The following is a 19,410-nucleotide window of genomic DNA, read 5'->3' as shown; positions in this document are numbered from 1 at the left end:
TATTAAGAAACAAATTTATAAATCAAACTGGTACGAAACTGAGTAAATTTAAAGAATATAAAGCAAATATTTCATAAAGAAAAAGACAATGAAACGTATAATCATGTCAATATGATTTTCAGTTTTAATGGTTTTATATCAAACAATAACTGGGTAAAAAATATAATCAAATAAATTCACAAAATGAATACAAAATTTCGTACTCACACGATAGTTTCTCAGTTGTCATTCGATGTAAAAAAAACTATGTACGGATAGTACGGATGTACTATGTACGTCATTATACTCCGTGATACCGTCAAACGATGCCAAATTTGGCCAAGCATGATGGTTGCCATTTACATTTCCTTTATCTATTAATCTATTATGTGTAAAACTAATATTCTGGAGCAGATTGAAGGATCTCTCGGCAGAATGATATGGCAGCGCAGGCGCAACCAAAGAATCTCTGACCATGCGCAGTTGGAACGATTGTTGGCAATCGAAGAGGAATTTTGAAATAGCGAATGGCGCCTAATAAGTAATCTTTATAGCGCTCGTTTTCTGTTTTTGGTTTGATACATTTGAATTTCCTTTGACCGCTCATCAGTGAAAATGCCTAAAGTATTTTTAGAGCGAGGAATCTCATGCCAGTAAGTGTATTTCTCTTTTATTATTTATGAAAATTATACTAATTGTTATTCTTGCTGTGTGTTTGCCAGAACATAATCAGGGCTTAATTTCTAAAATTAGAAGTGCAGAAGACTCAAGAAGGTAGGAAAAATTAAATAAATAACTAAAAATTTAAATAAGTGATTAAATTAAAATCTAGGTAAAGAGATCAGTGGAAATATAACAAATTATGGTACTTTCATTTCTCGGGAGCAGACATTAAAGTTGCCAAAAATGATACTACCGACGAAATACAGAATATCCCGTCCCTTTTACCGCCACATTTTCGAAATAAGTCGCGGCCTTCAAAAACCGATGAAAATTTGGGATTTGGCAGAACAGAGGAATAATCTGTCAGATTCTTTCAAGCGAAAGATGCTACTTGTGATATGCTGCTACTGCTCATGAAATGCAATTGTATTTCGGATATGAAATTCAGTGGCGCTGCACCCTTTCAACTTGTCACAATACCGGAAAGGCACATGATTTGAGTTATCAAAACTGAATTTCTTGAAGTGTGTGAGCTTTATTTATGGCTAGGGCGAAGAATTAACTTAAGTTAAATGGTGTGAAAAATAATTGGAAAACAGTCACACAACAGTTGTGGACCAAAATAACTACATGCATGAGGTTTGCGCGGGTTGTTTGTTTAACAGCAACAACAGAAAATAGGAGAACCTGCTATTATCATCAAAGTGGATGAAAATATGTTCACGAAGCACAAAAACAATGCGTGTTTTTGTGAGATTTGGGTTTGGTTTATTGAGATTACAGCAAAGCACACTAAGGCTATCTGTGTAAAGGGAGGGATGCCTTCGTAGAGGACTTTCTAATGGAAACTGGCTCGTATACACATTTGACAGTAAACCACGAAAATGCTCATGCAGCCAGCCTGTTCGTCGGATTTGAACTTCGGACCGAACTACCAATGTTTAGTGATGTTACTGTTCGGTTACTAGTGGGCCATTACTACAACAACTGATCTTCAGTGGAGTTTCTTGTGAAAGAAACAAATGTTTCCTTGTGAAGGTGCCAAACCTATCCATGAGTACTATAAGAAGCAATTAAGGAAAATATTGAAAAAGGAATTATAATATATTTCGATTCATGGAAATCATACTGCACTGAAAAACTGGAAGAGGAAAGATTTGAACATTTCAATGTGAATCATAAATACAGCTTTGTTAATCTGGAAAAGGAAAGCACACACAAAAAATAGAAAGACTGTGACGAAATAAGAAACACAGAGGGACAGCACGTGATCATCTGGAAAGTTATCTCGTAAAATTTATGTGGAGAAGGGAAACATAATTTTTATGTGTATACTGTGTGTTGTTATTAAAAAAAGTCTGCGTGGCAAGATTTGCAGTTTTATTAACATTTTTTTAGTATTCCTTTAGAGTGGTGTCAGTTAAAAATGCACCACTCTTTTTTTTTTTTTTTTTTTTACCCATTAATTGTTGTGAAGTGTAAAATTATGAAAAAATAAGAGTTCAAAAGGGGGAAAAAAATTAATTCTGTAAAAAGTAAATTTTTTAAAATTTCATAATTCTTAAACAAAGTAAATTTTTCTTTCTAATTTTTTAATCTAGAGTATTCCATACCTTAAAATGACAAAACGAAATAAAATTTAATCTAAGTAGGTAGCATAAAGAGAAATGTTTATGTGCTACACATAAATAAAACATAATAAAACAAAAGGAAAATCACTCTACACAGGTGGCATAAAATTCAGTTTTTGAATATAACCGACACCACATGAATTCTATCAAATATAACTCTAAATGGTGGTGAACAGTGCCCTGCTGAAATTTTTTTCTCCATTTACCACTGCTCCACATGCTGTGACATACATCTAGTGACAAGCCCTACACATCCAGTTTGGGTCTACAAAATTATAACTGTGATTCACTGTGAAATCTTCAGTATTTCTTAATTCCTCTTTCTTATATCCTTAACTGCAGTCTGAAAATATTATACTGCCGTGTGTTCCTGAATGGCATTCCTATATGTCCTATTTCCCAATGTACACAACGATCGGGAATGGCGACCAGAAAACTTTTTTGTTTGCTTGGCATAAACCCTCGAATACTTATTGTTCTGGAAGAACATGTTGTTTTTTTCTTTTTGTGAAAATACTTTCGTCTTTTTTTACAATTTTGTTGGCTCCTCCAATTTTTTTTCTTTTACAAGGCATCGAACTATTTGCACATACATCCCTCAACATAAAAGTACCAGAAGCCTTTGGTTTAGGGCTTCAGCTAAAATTATGATTTATTTAAAAAACTGAAAAGTACTGGAGCCAGGCTCCGTCTCAGTCTCCGAGTGTAACAGAGATAAAACAAGCATGGATTCTTTTTTGCAGTAATTTTTTATAATTAATATTACTTGTTCGCAGCTTATACAGAGGAATATGTTTTTACTTTTGTGGCAAACATTTTCCCATTATTTACATATAAGTACATTGCAAAACTTGTCTATGATTTTCCTGCAGATTAAAAGGGAAAATATGTGTACAGTGGCTAACATTTGTTTTCGGATAATCGTGTTCTTCAGTTGTACTTGCAAATATTGGGTACTAAGTATTAGCATAATGACTTTGTTTTGCTTGTGATATGATGTATAGCAAATAGCAAGATGACTTTGTTTTCAAATAAATCATTGGAATTACTCTGATATGTGCCCTCAAGTCGCCAAATTTCTCGCCAAATATTTTTGGCGAGAAACTTCACGCTGCCATATTACTATCTAAATTTTTTGTCTACATTTTGAACTTTTAGCCTAAAATGTCTCCAAAAACGCGGTTTTCGCACATGCAAAAACTACGTTTTGGACACACAATTTAGCTAAAAATCCGAAACAAAAACAAAAAATTTAGATAGCAAAAACGTAAAGTTTCTAACCAAAAATATTTGACAAGAATCCATGTACACAGCAACATGTTTTAACTTAAAAAAACATCTACGAATTGCACAATGTAGGCAACGAACGAATCTACAAACTACGCACACCTCGCTTTAATAAATTAACATAACAATAAATTTCAAAGAATGCCATGTACACAGCATCCTGTTTAAACTTTAAAAAAATTCTACGAATTGCACAATTTAGGCAAGGAAGGAATCTACGATGTACACACTCCTCGCTCTAATAAAATAACATAACAGCAATAAATTTCAAATAATACCATGGACTCAGTGTTCTGTTTCAACTTTGAAAAACATCTACGAATTGTACAGTCTAGACTAAATAAACTAAAATAAATTTCAAACACTTTTAAAAAACAACAATAACGACAGAAATTCATACTAAAGAACCAAAGAACATAACATTCTACAAAATAAGAACAAGGTTAAAATAAAATGCACTTACCATGAATTAATGCGTTTTCGAATAGCAGAAATATAAATTTCATACCGCCTTTAACATGCTGCCATGTAATCACTATTGTATTTACATGACAGCCAGACACACTATCCAGAAAATTTATACTATGATTCACAAATAAATAAAATCACAAATCCCTACTTCTATCATGCACTGCCATTAAAAATAATCTCCCAGACCCTCTTTCCACACTTCCAAATATCCACTACCCCTCAACAGGATAGCCACAATCATATTTCCTTTTGCCGAACTTCAATTCAACAACTACCATTTTATCTTTCCCTCCCATCTTCTCAGACACAGAGGTGAACCAACGAGCTCCAGCGAAAGATTTTTCAACGTCAACAGGGTTGCCATAGAACACGCAATCGCGCCAAAAACCAGCGTAGAACACATATCGCCACATTTGGTGAAATTAGGGCGTATATTAGAGTTGTACCAAATCATTTTGTACTTGCGAGTTTTGTACTTTGTTTTGCGAGTTCATTTTGTACTTGTTTGTTCATTGCAAACATTGAAGCAGTTTAATAAAAGCGGATATGTATATTTATATTTCTTTAGGTATTTTAAACTAAAATTATGTTTTTCATATGCTTTGGCATGGTGTTAGTACAAATTGCTTTTAATACAGCTTTTAAAGAATGTCACATTTCTTTTTGCTAACTCATGCTGTACAAGTCTGGTATGATTTAAATTTGAAGAATATGGAGAAGTTTTGATGATTTCAGGCATTTGCATAATAACAACAAGTGAACATATAGGAATCTATGCTTAGGATCCTTATCCTGATGGAATTTGCATTTCAAGTGTTATTGCAGAGGCATTTGGGTTTTCATTAAGACTCTATGTATACTGATCTATAATATTTTTCATAAAATGTAAATTTCCCATGAATAGTGCCCAGACCTTAAGAGAAGGTTTTTTGGATTCAATTCTTCATTCTTCACTTTACAGTAATTTGTCTATCAAACTGAAATATATTAAATTTTGACTCATCCATATAATACAGGTCTAGGATAAAGGATATATTCATATTGAAAAGCCTATATGTTCAAAAGTATTTCATGTACACATATCAAGGATATGAAAAGAACCACAAACTCCCCAAGTTTATACGCCCTCCACAGATAGTCAGTATGTGCCCCTTTGGTGACACGTCCACATGCTAATCGAGCTCATTCCATACATTTTTAAGCATTGTCGTCCTGTCAATTGACCAGATGTTAGGGATACTACAAAAAACTGTAGAAAATTTTGCGTCAATGGTTGCGATTCTAACCATACTCCCGCAACAATTAAACCCGGAGGATTACGCCCATTGACTAGATTTTTATGTCAGCATGCAAGAAGCATTGGGGAATAAAGATTTCGCCACCAAGATGATATTCAGCGATGAAGCAATGGTTCACTTATCTGGGAAGCTTGTTGAAGTACTGAAAGAAACTTGGCGAGTTTGTGGTTCTTTTCATATGCGTATGAGTAATACTTTTGAAAGTATAGCTTTTTCAAAATGAATGAATCATTTATGAGTATAACATTATTTTAATATGATAAATCTTTGGTTACAATAAGTTTTGCCAATGCCAGGCATTTTTTCATTTGACGAAGAATTCCCTTCTTGTTGATCATCCACTCTATCCTAATGACTCTAGTAACAATTTCTGGGTTAAATTTGATTGCAAACCATTCGGTTGATCTTTACATTATGGTAACTTGGCGATTTTTTGTTCAATAGTTCAGAATATTCTTAGCTTATTTGTTACATTTAAAAGAGTCATTTCAAAGTCTAAAATTATACTAATCTTACTTCATTAAGAAAATATTGGTAATTTCATATTCACTACGGTCAAAAGTCTTTAATCCGGATGTCCATAATCCGGAATGATCTATAATCCGAACCTCAAAGCTACAAACTTTCTGCGCATGCGCATAATGCGTTTGTACATGTGCGTTTACGCATGCACATTTAATGTATAGCGGATGGTATAAGCTAAGCTAAAATTGGTTGATCTTTACATTATGGTAACTTGGCGTTTTTTTGGCGACCAACTCTCCTACAGCAACCCTCTATTTTTTTTTCCCGCCGCCATTTTGTCTTTACGAAGTAAAGACATGTTTCTTTTCTTTTTATCTACTGAACACTTCTTCCAACAATCTACTAGCCGAATTACACTTATGCTAGAAATTTTATCTAACAAAACTGCTTAATCATGACAAATATTCACTGCAAAATTGGGAAAAAGTGCACAACACCATACTCCTTACGCGTTTTTCAAAATAACACATACACATAAACCATGTACACGCCGACTTATTTTTACTTAAAAAAACATCCCAGAATTGCACAAAAATGGCATTGCGCACACTCTTCACTATATCCATGTACACTGCTTTTTTCTCTTAAATTAGAAAAATTTCACGAAAATGCATGACAATTTTCTCAATCCTTAAACCCGGTAAAAAGAACATATATGAAATTACCTGATCGCGAAAAAGTATTTACCCTTTCCAAATATGAACATTTCCACATATAAAATAAATAAAATATCCAAAAACTTTTACCTCTAAATCATCTATTACATTATACACGTCACCAACGAATTCATACCGCAAGCATTACAAATACTTAGTATCAAATATTTAAATTATTTCCATGCACGTTTACTTCAACTTAAACGTATACCAAATTCCTACAAACATAAAATTCACAAAATAACTATCATTTAATTAAAATATCACTAAACCATGTACACGTCGACTTATTTTTACTTAAAAAAACATCCCAGAATTCCAGAAAAATGGCATTGCGCACACTCTTCACTATATCCATGTACACTGCTTTTTTTTTCATAAATTAGAAAAATTTCACGAAAATACATGACAATTTTCTCAATCTTTAAACCCTGTAAAAAGAACATATATGAAATTACCTGATCGCGAAAAAGTATTTAGCCTTTACAAATATGAACATTTCCACATATAAAATAAATAAAATATCCAAAAACTTTTACCTCTAAATCATCTATTACATTATAAACGTCACCAACGAAGTCATACCGCAACCATTACAAATACTTAGTGTCAGATATTTAAATTATTTCCATGCACGTTTACTTCAACTAAAACGTATACCAAATTCCTACAAACATAAAATTCACAAAATAACTATCATTTCATTAAAATATAATTAAATTCAAAAGCACTACTTAAAATATAAATGAGCACATACATTAAATTAATAAAAATTACCTTACAATCCTAATTACTTTAAACTAAATCATTGCTAATAACAATTTTCCCAATAATACCAAATTCCTTTCCACCTTACATTTAGAACAATGCATAAAAATAATAATAAATAATAAAAAATAAAAATTATAAAAATAATAATAAAATCAAATAATTAAAAATGCTAACTTACCTAATCTTCTTCAGAATCTTGATTATGTGGCGGATACACTTTTCTAATTCATTCAATAAAATTATTGAAAGATTTTTTCTGCGAATTTTTCCTCCATACTTCCTCCGCTAAATAAAAAGCAAATTTCTCTTTGTCACAATGCCTAAATACCCATTTCGAATTCACTTTAGTTAGGGCCATGGGATCCAAAAATTACCCAACACTGTTTCACACAACACAGAATAAAGCTAAATACAAAATTTCCACATTTTTTCCCGATTTCCCCCCTTTTCCTATTAAAGAACCGTAATTCGTCCATTAATATCGCGTGACATATCCCATGATCTCTCACTTCCCTCACGCAAAATAATGCGTAATCGGAACTGAGTACTGCTCACATTATTACCAAAGTCCCAGGTAGTAACCTTTATCGCCTCCAAAATGTCGCCAAACTACCAGTTACCATATTGTAAAGATCAACCAACCATTCTTTTAAATCTGCTGTAAGTTTTACATTATTAATTGTTGGGTTTTGTTTGATTTTTCTGAGGATAAATCTCCAATAACTTTTGTGTAAGCCACTTAGCTGGTATAATGGTTAGTGATGCTGACTGCAGTACAAATGGACATGAAGACAAATTCCAGGGAAAAGCATATAATGTATATGTGTGTGACAAGTGGCATTCAAAATGCATGATAAGTCCTCAGAGTCAAAAATTTGGTGGTAGGGGAAGAGGAGTAGGAGACCCTCAAACTGCCCCCGGGAGTGTTCTTCTTCAAAAGTGGGATGGACCTGCACAATGAGTGCAGTGGAACTATACCTGTATGACTAATTGTGGACTTTGTCGCGTGTTTTTTTCAGATATGGAACTGTTGATATATTTTATTAAAAACATAATAATTTCCAAATGCAGACAATAATTCTTATATGTGATTATTATTAAAAATTTTTCTAGACCAAAATTGGTTTTTCAAAAATTGTTATTACTGCTTTGCTTGATAAATTATTATTAAAAAAATATTGACAGGAAACATTTTCCAAAATATCTGAGCAAAACTTTTGCATATCCGAATTATCCAAGTTACAGATTAACACTTTTAGAATAAATTATTTTATTGCAAAGAGTGTTTGGATGGTATTTATTTCATAATAAGCAAATCTTAAAATAGAGGAAAAATACTGATTCAGAAGTCAAACAAGAAAAATCAGCGTTAATTCACAAAATTTTCACAGGACTAGTTTCGATGGTTTTACCGAACCATCATCTTCAGCTGCAAAACCGCAAATGAACAAGATAGGAAATAATGTTTAGATAAGATAAGAAAGCCTGGACAAGAATAAGCAAGTGGCGCCATCTGTTGGCGAAACCAGAACTAAAACATAATTTCTCTAAAAGCCGAAGGCAAATTTGGATTGGAATTAGGATCGTTAACTAGAACAGAAAGATTTTTATGAATGTGAAATGCCTCTAGAAAATCCAGTTCTCCAATGGAAGATGTTTTTTGAATAATTTTGGCAGCAGAAAAATTGAAAGTGTGATTTTCGGACCAACAATGTTGAGCAACAGAAGACTTCTGTGTTTCCTTTTTTCTAACATATGCCTCATGTTCTTTGACGCGAAATTTTAAGGCTCTCTTAGTTTGGCCAATGTAAATTAAACCGCACTGGCAAGGAATCCTATAAATACCCCAGGAATTCATATCCGGAATGGGGTCCTTGAGTATAGAAGTTGGAATTTTATTGATGGGAGAGTAAACAACCCGAAAGTTAAATTTCTGCAAAATATGTGCAACTTTATAGCTAATTGATGGAAAGAAGGGAATGACAAAAGAATTTTTATAATCTCCTAAAATAAGAGTGTGGCTTTTAGTGTGTTGAGATGAGAATTTTTTAACTGCTTGATTAATAATGTTGGGTGAAAAGCCCCTGTCAATAGCTATTGCTTTTAAATAATTTAGTTCTTCATCAAGGGCTAGTTTGGAGGAGCAAACTTGAAGAGCACGGAAAACATAGGAATAAAAGGAATATTCTTGTCCATGCTTTCTTATCTTATCTAAACATTATTTCCTATCTTGTTCATTTGCGGTTTTGCAGCTGAAGATGATGGTTCGGTAAAACCATCGAAACTAGTCCTGTGAAAATTTTGTGAATTAACGCTGATTTTTGTTGTTTGACTTCTGAATCAGTATTTATTCGGCGTGTTATTGTGTCTTAATTAGAGAAAAAATATTATGTTATGAAAAAATTTGGAGTGTATTTCAATATTAAGTTCTACGTAATTAAATTTCAAAGATACAAGTGTCTGAAAATAGATGTGAGCTACTATGTATAATTCTGTTTTTTTTTTTTTTTCCCCATTTTTAATACTATTAGTTTAATCAACAAAGATAGAGGGTAAGACCATTAAAGAGTAGATTTGTTATTAGTTATTTTTCATTACCACTTATATCTCCTTTATGCAAGCAAGAAAGCTATTAATAACAATAATAATAAACACATATATGAAATAATAGCATGCACAAATAAAAATTATTTTTTCCCTCTATTTTTCAAACCAATAACTGATAATGCTGTTTTGAAGTATTTTATTAACATTAGATTGTGAAATCCCTTGAAGTATTTAAAATTTGTTATGTCATCTTTAGAAATAAATATAAATTTATTAAAAACTGAAGGGAATTAAATTTGTATCATGCTTTTAGATTTATTACCTAAAAGCAGGTGGGGGAACTATTCCTTTGTATATCCCATATACTTGTTATGTCTAAAATTATGTTTTAGCTTGCATATTCAATCATTGTCACTGAATACTGAAAATTCATTGCTTCTGTGTGCTGAACTTTTCATATTTTATGTAATTTTTATTCTAATTCCAGAGAATTAGAAAAAGGCATTGAGTTTGAAGTAGAACATGAAGAATGTGGTTCATCTGATGATGAATCCTTCGATGATGACTGTTTTACTGACTTCAAACAAGAAATTGCTGACATAGAAGGAGAAAGTAAATTAAGCTTCAAAAGTGGAGCTTGTATACCATTTGCAGAACTGAAAACAAAAATGAAACCTATAACTGAAGATGGTCAAATTATGAAAGAGGTAATTACTTTTTAGTGTTGATAGTATAGTCCGAATGCGATAAATTGGCATATCTATTCATTTTTAACCCTTTCACGACAAAAGGCACATGTACCGCTGGAGCCAGTAGTTTCTTTTTGAGAGTCTTTCCAGGGCTGCAGAGTTTTTCACTACTGAGCTTAAATCACAAAATTTCAGAAAGATGAACATATTGTTTAATAATGTTGTATAGAATATATATGTAGTATATGCTGTATATATATTTTTATTTACATATTTCATATACTTAATATTTTTATTTAAATATTTTTTCCATATTAATTTTGTTCAGTATTTACTTACTTGTTAGTAACTTTTGATATTATATATTTGAAAACTAAGCATTTTACTTAAAATTCATTTTTAGTAAGATAAATTTTAAAACAGAGATCTACACAGAGTCCTACATTAACAATCTTTTCATTCATAACAGCTGATTTGCCTTTTAGAAGGATTTTTGCCAGTGTGAATAAATAAAGCATCGCCATAGCACTTTCTTAAATCTTTCATTTGAACAAAGCACTTCCCATCTATCGTTGAAAGCAATTAAGTTTAAGTTCTTTTTCTGTAAAACTAACATCTCAGCAGTTTGTATTTTGGGTGACAAAAAATTTGTAGTCATTCCTTTCCTTCTCCTCATTACAGTGTCATAAGTATTTGTTCCAAGTCTAAAGAGTTTGTCGTCCAATGATGGAGACATGACCAGTATATAAATGGTACCCTCGATCAGAAAGTTTGTAAGGATCTTAAGTTTTACTAACGTTTATTTTATTTTAAATCTTTACTATCACTTCTTATTTTCTACTTCCGGCCAGAATTATAAGCGTGAAGGATTTTATGCAAAGTTTGTCTGGCGAACGCCAAGTACTTAAGTTGTGGCTTTTTGCCAAGCGAAAGAGAGGAAGCAGTGAGTCAACGCAGGCCGCTTACCTTAGAAGTTACGCAGTTGCTATTTGCCTTCCAGGCCAGAGGTTTTAATCCTCTTGATAAATTAAAACGTATTGTAGTGTTCACAGTCTCTGTGCTACATACGCTTCCTGTTATTATAAGGCCAATCTTCCACGTGTATTATTCTAAAGTTAAATTAGAGTTTAGTTTTATTTTTATACTTTTTTACGTTAGACCCCGAGTGGAGGGTCAGTGTATTCCGAAGTACAGAAGTTATTGTATATAGAGAAAAATAAAAGGTTTTGTATACCCTTCGTCTGTATCCTGTCTACTTACCACAATTAGTGAACATAGCTTTAGTAAGCTCTCTGTTCCGAGTCAGGTCCTTGTATGTTCCCGAAGAAGGTTAGAAGGAACATTGAACCTGATAAGTTCTTCGAGTAAAAATTTAACAATCTTTCCCCATATAATCCTGAAGTTTCTGTAACTGTGTTTCTTTTCTCGTATAAATGATAAAGTTACAGATGTAACTTGATAGATTCATATAATCTGTTACAAATTTTCAATGCTTCAACATTCTAATGCTCATAACATAAATATTTCAAACCCAAGCATCCAATGCCCTAGAAAAAAAAAAAAACTCATAATATTCATAAAAAATACCATGCATGTATTTAAAGACATAACCAGTGCTCTAGCTCTCCCCCCCAAAAAAAAAACTATAACATTCATCAATAAATACCACATGTGTGCATTTAAATAGTCCTGTCAGGAAGTCTGTGAGTCAATAATATGTTTTTCACCTTATGTTTATATAATCAAAATCCAAGTGTGTGTGAATCACCTTTGTCTCATTTGAGGTAGAAGGTCAAATCGACCTGTATCTAAAATCCTATGGGCATATAATCCATTTTGATGACAAAAATATTGGTTTCTAAAATGTTCCAAAACCCTTACACAAACACGTGACAGGTGGGTTGGATGAGGAAAGGCTTGGTTATAACAGCATACCAGCCAGAAAGTGAGTCTGTTTCATGCTGATATATTTGTGTGGTATTCGGTGTGAAAGGGTTAAGTTGGAAGTATATGTTAATGCTAAAAGCTGATATACTTCCAACTTAACCCTTTCACACCGAATACTTGGCAGCCATACTTTTGACCAAACGATTCTTTTGATTGTAATTGCTATATATATATGAATAATATAACTTTATCATTAATTTCAAATTATAATTTCTAACCAAGAAAATGGTCTAACAGTGCCAGATCAGAAAACCACTCTGGTTATGTTATCATGGAAACATTACCTCTCACCATATTTGAAGAATGAAATTGTCTGACTCAGTGCCTTCTTCTCAAAGCCAAACTATGTTTGGTTAAATACTTCTGTTTGTATTCAACTGTCACTGTATTGATTAGTTATCTACTACCTTCATTCTAATTTAATTTTTATAGTATGGATCATTTTGAATAAATGAGGAATTGTACGTTTTTAATTTAGTATACAAAATCCATTTTAAATATACCTATCATCAGTCAACTAACAGACAGCAAAATCCATAGTATGGTTCTAAATTTAAAAAATAACACTACCAATAGGAAAAAAAAGTGACAGAGAGATTGTTGTGAACATAAAAATTTCGATTGAAAATTTAATGGGAATTCTTACCATAGCAATTAATGTGCTATACAACTGTATAACTGAACAAGAAATGATGTCTATCTATAGAATTAAAGAGAAAGTATTAGTACAAAAGAATAAAGTGAAATAAACAATATACCTTCCTAAAAGTGCCTCTGCCAATTACTAAGGGCTAATAATAGGTGATAAATTCTCAAGACCTCCAAGAAGAAAGAGTAAAAATTAATAATTACATGTAAATATATATATTTAAAAAAATGTCACCTGGTCCATACCGTAAGCCTCGAAGAAATCATTCCACTCGTTTTTGCATTCAAAAGCCGAGTATCCAAATGCCAGGTTTGGGAGGAAATGAAGCAAGAGGGCCTCCGTTAACACCGATGGAACTTGTTCTGTAACTATTTGTCAAAAAAATAATGCAGTGATCTTATGTGTTTTGAAATCATGATCACGTCTGGTGCAGCTGTACCGTGTGGGAAAAATTTTAGAATTTAGTGAAGCATCGAGCAACAAAATTTACGAATGGCAAAATTTTTAGAATTTTTAATTCTAGAATTTAGGACCTGCAAAGATTTCACCGAATGCCAAAACATCTAGCACCAGCCCTGTTCATACCAGTATCATCTGGCTTATTTGAATATTTGAAGTTCAGGAAAATGTCTTCCAATTATGATATGAAAAAAGTAAACCATTATCATATTATATATAAATCATTAACAATATGTGATAAAGATTGGGAAAGTTAGTGCTATAGTACAATCGAAAGTCATTTCTCTGTTGTTTTTACTTCACAACTTATTTTGAATTTTTTCAAATTTGATTTTTATGTTTCTCTATAAATGTATATTTTTGTATATGCAAAACAAGAAAAATAATGAAAGTAAAAATCAAAAGTAACAAATTTTCTCTAGTTATGCTGAAAGTTGCATCTGAATATAAAGATAAGAAACACGTTAAGTAAATTGTGTTATTGACAAGCTTTTTATCAATCATAACAGCAATTAATTTATGTCTTCGAATATGTATGTCATGCACGAAGTGCATATCTTCAAATTTTTTATTTTTCTCAAACTTCATATAGATATTAGTCACATGATCTGCTATAATAAATTTGAGAGGACAGATGAAATAAAACTATTTTTGAATTAAGCTAATTCAGGAAGTCAAAATTTTCTCCCTCCCTTCAGTATAGCATATTTGTAACTCCCAATGATGGTGGCCTCACTCTGTTTGCTCCATAAATATTTCTTTGTGTTATCTGTATACATGTTGGTTGTGGAAGGAATTCGAAAATACTTTTTTACTTAGATTATTTGAATGCAACTGTGACACATTAATTTATTGATTTGTAATCATCATTTATCATCTGGAATGGCATTACAGTCATTCTACTTGCACATGATGCCAATTTTTTCAGAACTTAGGTTTGATAACACCAAAGCTGTTGAATGCTATCTGCCTAATGGGAGAGATGCCTGTGTAGAGGATTTTCCAAGAAAAACTGCCTTTTATCCAAATTACACATGCAAAAACCATGAATATACTCGTGCAGCCAGCTCATTCGATGGGACTTGAATGTGGTTTGAAGAAGGAATTGAGTGTTAGAATTAGTTTAGGTAAATAATGCAAAGCCATGAGAGCTACCTCAAACCAACTCGAACTACTAGTATTCAGTGGTCTTAACCATTTGGCTACTGGTGAAGTATGGTAAAAGTAAGAGCCACAGAGATTGCACTAGGTAGCAAAATGGGCCTAGAACTGGCTCTGGTCAATAGTAGGATTGTAATTATAATAGTATTTATTCAATCTACGGTAATGAAATTAAAAGCATATTTATGAAGTCCATTGCCATACTCCAATAAATGTAATATACAAAGCAGATAGAGAAATTTTTTTTAAAAAATCTCATTCTATTCAAATACATGTGCTTGTCAGTAAATGTCAAAAATTTCTTCTTGGTTTGCTGTTTTAAGTACATGAAATTTCAGAGAATCATCTCATCGGACCATGTTTTCTTTTTTTGCAATTGTGTAACATAACAGAATGATTTCTCACGAGTTTATATTCTGTAATATTTTTAATATTACATAATTTTTAAAATGTTGTGTATTAGTATTTTTTGTTCAGAATGAGACAAAATTCAACTTTACATTGAGATTACTTTGTACAGAAACTAAGCATTTAATAGGAAACAGATGTGAGATTTTATTTTGTCAAAGTACAGAAATATACCACTACAGAACACTTTCTAAAAAGTAATGTAAAATTTTGCTAAATTTTGAATTTGTCATGTCTGTTTCAGTAGCTCAAAATGGTCAAGATTTTTTTTGCGAATACAGCAAAGCATCTTTTAGGAAATGTTTTCTCTCATCATTTTGCTATTTTGATTTTATGAGAGGAAAAAAAAAAAAAAAAAAAAAAAAAGAGGCCAGGGCACTAAATACTGTTTTCATTCCATATACAGTCAAAAGTCGTTAATCCGGACTCGTCGGGACTTCGATTCCGGATTATCGATTTTTCCGGATTATAGATCATCAGTTTAAATCTCGTAAGATGGCATGCAGAAATTCTAAAATTAAAAATATGAAACCGTAATTTATGAAATAAAGAACAATTATGATCTAAAGGGTATCAAAATTTACAAAAAAAAGCTTAATATTTATTTGTTTACTTTATTAAACATTTCTTTCAATGTAAGTTGTTTAAGTTGCTTCGTTTTATGTGATAATACTTTCTCTTTAATTCTATAAACAGACATATTTTTTTTTCAGTTACAAAGTTTCGCTGTTCAAGTCCCGTTAATTGCTGTGCCGAGAATACCAACTTGTCAATCGAAATTTTTTCATTTTCACTAACCTCTCTGTCACATTCTTCATGTCTTTATCCATTTTTTGCAGCAATTTCACTTTTTGTTTGATGGACATCGAAACATACTTTCGTTTTGTACAATCTTTTGGGAACTCCAGAATCGGAAATTCTATTTGACATAATCGAAAGTTCAAGTTTACTTTTATAGTATTGCTCTTACAGTCTGCAAAAAATAATAAGCCGGATCCATTTCGAAAATTAAGGAACAATGCAATCATCAACATTAACTGAAATAGATAATTAGATAATTTTAGCTTATATCGTCCTTTATACATAAAACGAGCACGCAAAAACGTATTCTGCGCTTGTGCACACGCAAATGCGCAGTCGTAAGAGGTCTTACGCGCATGCGCATGTGTCTTATGCGCAGGTGTCAACGCGGCGCATGCGCAGAAAGTTTTTAGCTTTGAGGTCCGGATTATAGATCATTTCGGATTATGGGTGTCCGAATTAACGACTTTTGACTGTACTGCAAATCCTCTCTGGGAGACTACCAAAAGTTCCAGATAGTTTTAGTCATATATCTTGCCAATGTTTGTTTATATTCTCAAGAATACTGATTATATTCAAAAGTGGTCATGTTGTCAGTGGTCATAAAAGCAAAGCATGTTTTTGCTTCCCTTAAATAAAGCTAAGACTAAACTAAATAAAATTCTTGCTTTATTCCGTAAATAAAATAAAAGAGCTAACACTTTACATTTAAAATCATTTAGTGAAAGCAAACTAGCATAAAACTAACTGATAATCACATAAGAGAACAAGAACATTCACCGATACCGGCGTACATATATATTATACTCGGCCAACCCGCTGATCTTGACGTCAGCGGCAACCACGTTAGCTTACTGCCGATTGTCTTCCGATCAAAATTTGCATGTTGAAAACTAAAGCCAACAAACGGCCCTCTTTTCCTCATGCAAAGATAAAAACAAAACTTGCACAGAAGTTCATAGTTCAATTCCATTATACGAAAACATTTATTGTCTTTAAACACTGAAAACATCTAAACAAAACTTTCTTAAATTAACAGCAGTCGCTGCTTTTGTAAATAAGTCGGCATTATTTAATTTACTGGTGATAAATTCAAGGTCAAACACTCCATCATTTGCTAGTCTTCTAACAAAGTGATATTTTTACGTCTACGTACTTAGTTCGGCGATTTTCTATTGGCGATCTAGAAAAATCAATGGCAGACTTGTTATCACAAAATAGTTTACACTCTCTTAACTTAAACTTTAAAATTTCATCTTGTAAGACATTTTTCGTCCACATTAATTCCTTCGCTGCTTCAGATAAGGCGATATACTCCGCTTCCATGGTTGATAAACTTACACATTTTTGTTTAACAGGTTTCCAGATTACCGGTACTTCATCTAAATATAATATAAATCCTCCCATGGACACGCGGTCATCTCTATTACTTGCATAATCAGCATCTGAATAACAATATAAATTTAGATGTTTAATCTTCGATAAGTTAAACTTATATAATTTAGTACTATTGAGATAACCAAGCAATTTCAACAATGCTTCCCAATGCCTAATTCCAGGATTCTCCTGAAATTGTGATAAGATATTCACTGCATATGTAATATCAGGCCTTGTCCTGTTAGCTACAAAAACTAAACATCCTAACAGATTTCTAAAGGGTAATGTATGCATTTCCACAATTTCTGCACTTGTAGATGGACAATCTAATTTTGTAAGAATAGTGCCCTTAGCTATGGGAAGTGAAGTTATTGGTATCTGGAAATGTTTAAATTTTTCAAAAATTTCTTCGATATATTTTTGCTGATGTATAAAAACCCCATTCTCATTCTCTAAGAATTCAATTCCAAGTAACGTTTTAGTTTTGCCTAATACTTTAAGATAAAAAAACGTACTCAGCTGTGAAATTACTTTATCTATACTATATTGATCTTTACTAAAAATCACAATATCATCTACATATAACAAGAGAATTACATTTGAACCCTTATAAACACAATTACACCATTGTATTTTCTTAAAATGTAGATTTTCTAAAGTACTTTCAAATTCACAAAACCATTCACGGCCGCTTTGATGTAGACCGTAAATGGCCTTGTGTAATAAACACACTTTATTTTCCTCTTCGATAAATCCCTCTGGTTGGGTCATATATATTTTCTCATTTAGGTTTGCATATAAATATGTGTTCGTTACATCTAACTGACAATTAGTCCATCCATATAAACATACCAGTATAGTGAAAAATATTCTTATGATTGAAAAATTTACTACAGGACTGTAAACGTCATCAAAATCTTCACCTCTTTTCTGCCTGAATCCCTGTGCTACTAAGCGTGCTTTGTATCTAACCACTTGATTCTTTTCATTTCTTTTTAGCATAAGACCCATTTGTTTCCTATTATAGTTTTATTTTCTGGCTTTTCGACTAATTCCCAAGCCTTTCTTTTCTTTATTGTGTCGATTTCTTCTTTCATTGCCTTATCCCATTCTTCGGCATTTACTGATTTTCGTGCTTCTTTAAAATTTTGTGGGATAACTATTTCTACGGAATTTGCCTCTTCAGACACAGAGCTAGTCTCCTGTTCTACGAAATTAACTTTCCCCGAGTATTCGTTTTTTCCACTAAAATCGAGCTTATCTTTTTCATATTTAATATTTCTTGCATCACAATACTTTTCAATATCATTATAGGATCTAAAACGGGTGTCTGTTCCCTCTACATAATAATATATGTCTGTACGTGTTCCATCTGGCCTTTTAACTGCTTTTCTTTGCCAGTTTAAGTCTGATACTTCTTTCGAAGTAGATTTGTCATCTGACAACTTTATTTCTTCTCTAGAAATTTCCTGTTCTTCATCTGATTCTGCTAATTGCTCAGATTCCTCTAGTCTTTTAAATTTAGGTTTTGATATCTGTTCCAGGATGCCATTTGCTGCATACAGTTTTTCATCGAACTTCACATTACAGGTTTCTATTAATTTGCGTTCTTCTGGCAGCCATATCCTATAACCTCTAGTTTCCTTCGCATATCCTACCATGATTCCTTCTTTGCACCTCATTTCTAATTTATTCCTAATCTGTTTTGGCACGGCAACATAGGCTTGACAACCAAATACTTTAAAATAAACGACACTGGGTTTTCTATTTAGGAACATTTCATAAGGGGTTCGGTTGCTTTTATGACATACTCTGTTCCACGTATGTACGAAACAGCCAAGAGCTTCTGCCCACCATTCTTTCCCCATTTTACCATCATTAAGCATAGCTTTACCTGCGTCTAATGCCGTTCGGTTAAAACGTTCACACACACCATTCTCTTCTGGGGTGTACGTGTTCGTGCGTTCAACACTAATTCCATTTTCGGCTAAGTACCCTTCGAATTGCCTGTTACAGAATTCCCCACCATTATCGGTGCGTATACTTATTAATTTTCTATTCGTCAGTCTTTCCATTTGCCTATGATAATTC

At 32.4% G+C, this 19,410-nt stretch overlaps 1 protein-coding gene across 1 annotated transcript in view; it reads left to right on the top strand.

Annotated features, from left to right (window-relative positions):
- Positions 1 to 391: 391 nt before the first annotated feature.
- The window catches only part of shu (inactive peptidyl-prolyl cis-trans isomerase shutdown), a 31,122-nt gene continuing 12,103 nt past the window's right edge, over positions 392 to 19,410 (top strand). The window contains exons 1-2 of the mRNA XM_035359495.2: positions 392 to 632; positions 10,316 to 10,535. Of these exons, the coding sequence (XP_035215386.1) occupies positions 595 to 632; positions 10,316 to 10,535 (258 nt within the window). The 5' untranslated portion in view covers positions 392 to 594. The remainder of the gene's footprint in view (positions 633 to 10,315; positions 10,536 to 19,410) is intronic.

Source organism: Stegodyphus dumicola, chromosome 2 (assembly GCF_044657685.1).
Source record: "Stegodyphus dumicola isolate Sdum_Otavi_A_Nest chromosome 2, ASM4465768v1".
Classification (NCBI taxonomy): domain Eukaryota; kingdom Metazoa; phylum Arthropoda; class Arachnida; order Araneae; family Eresidae; genus Stegodyphus; species Stegodyphus dumicola.
This window is presented reverse-complemented; position numbering and strand designations above follow the sequence as displayed.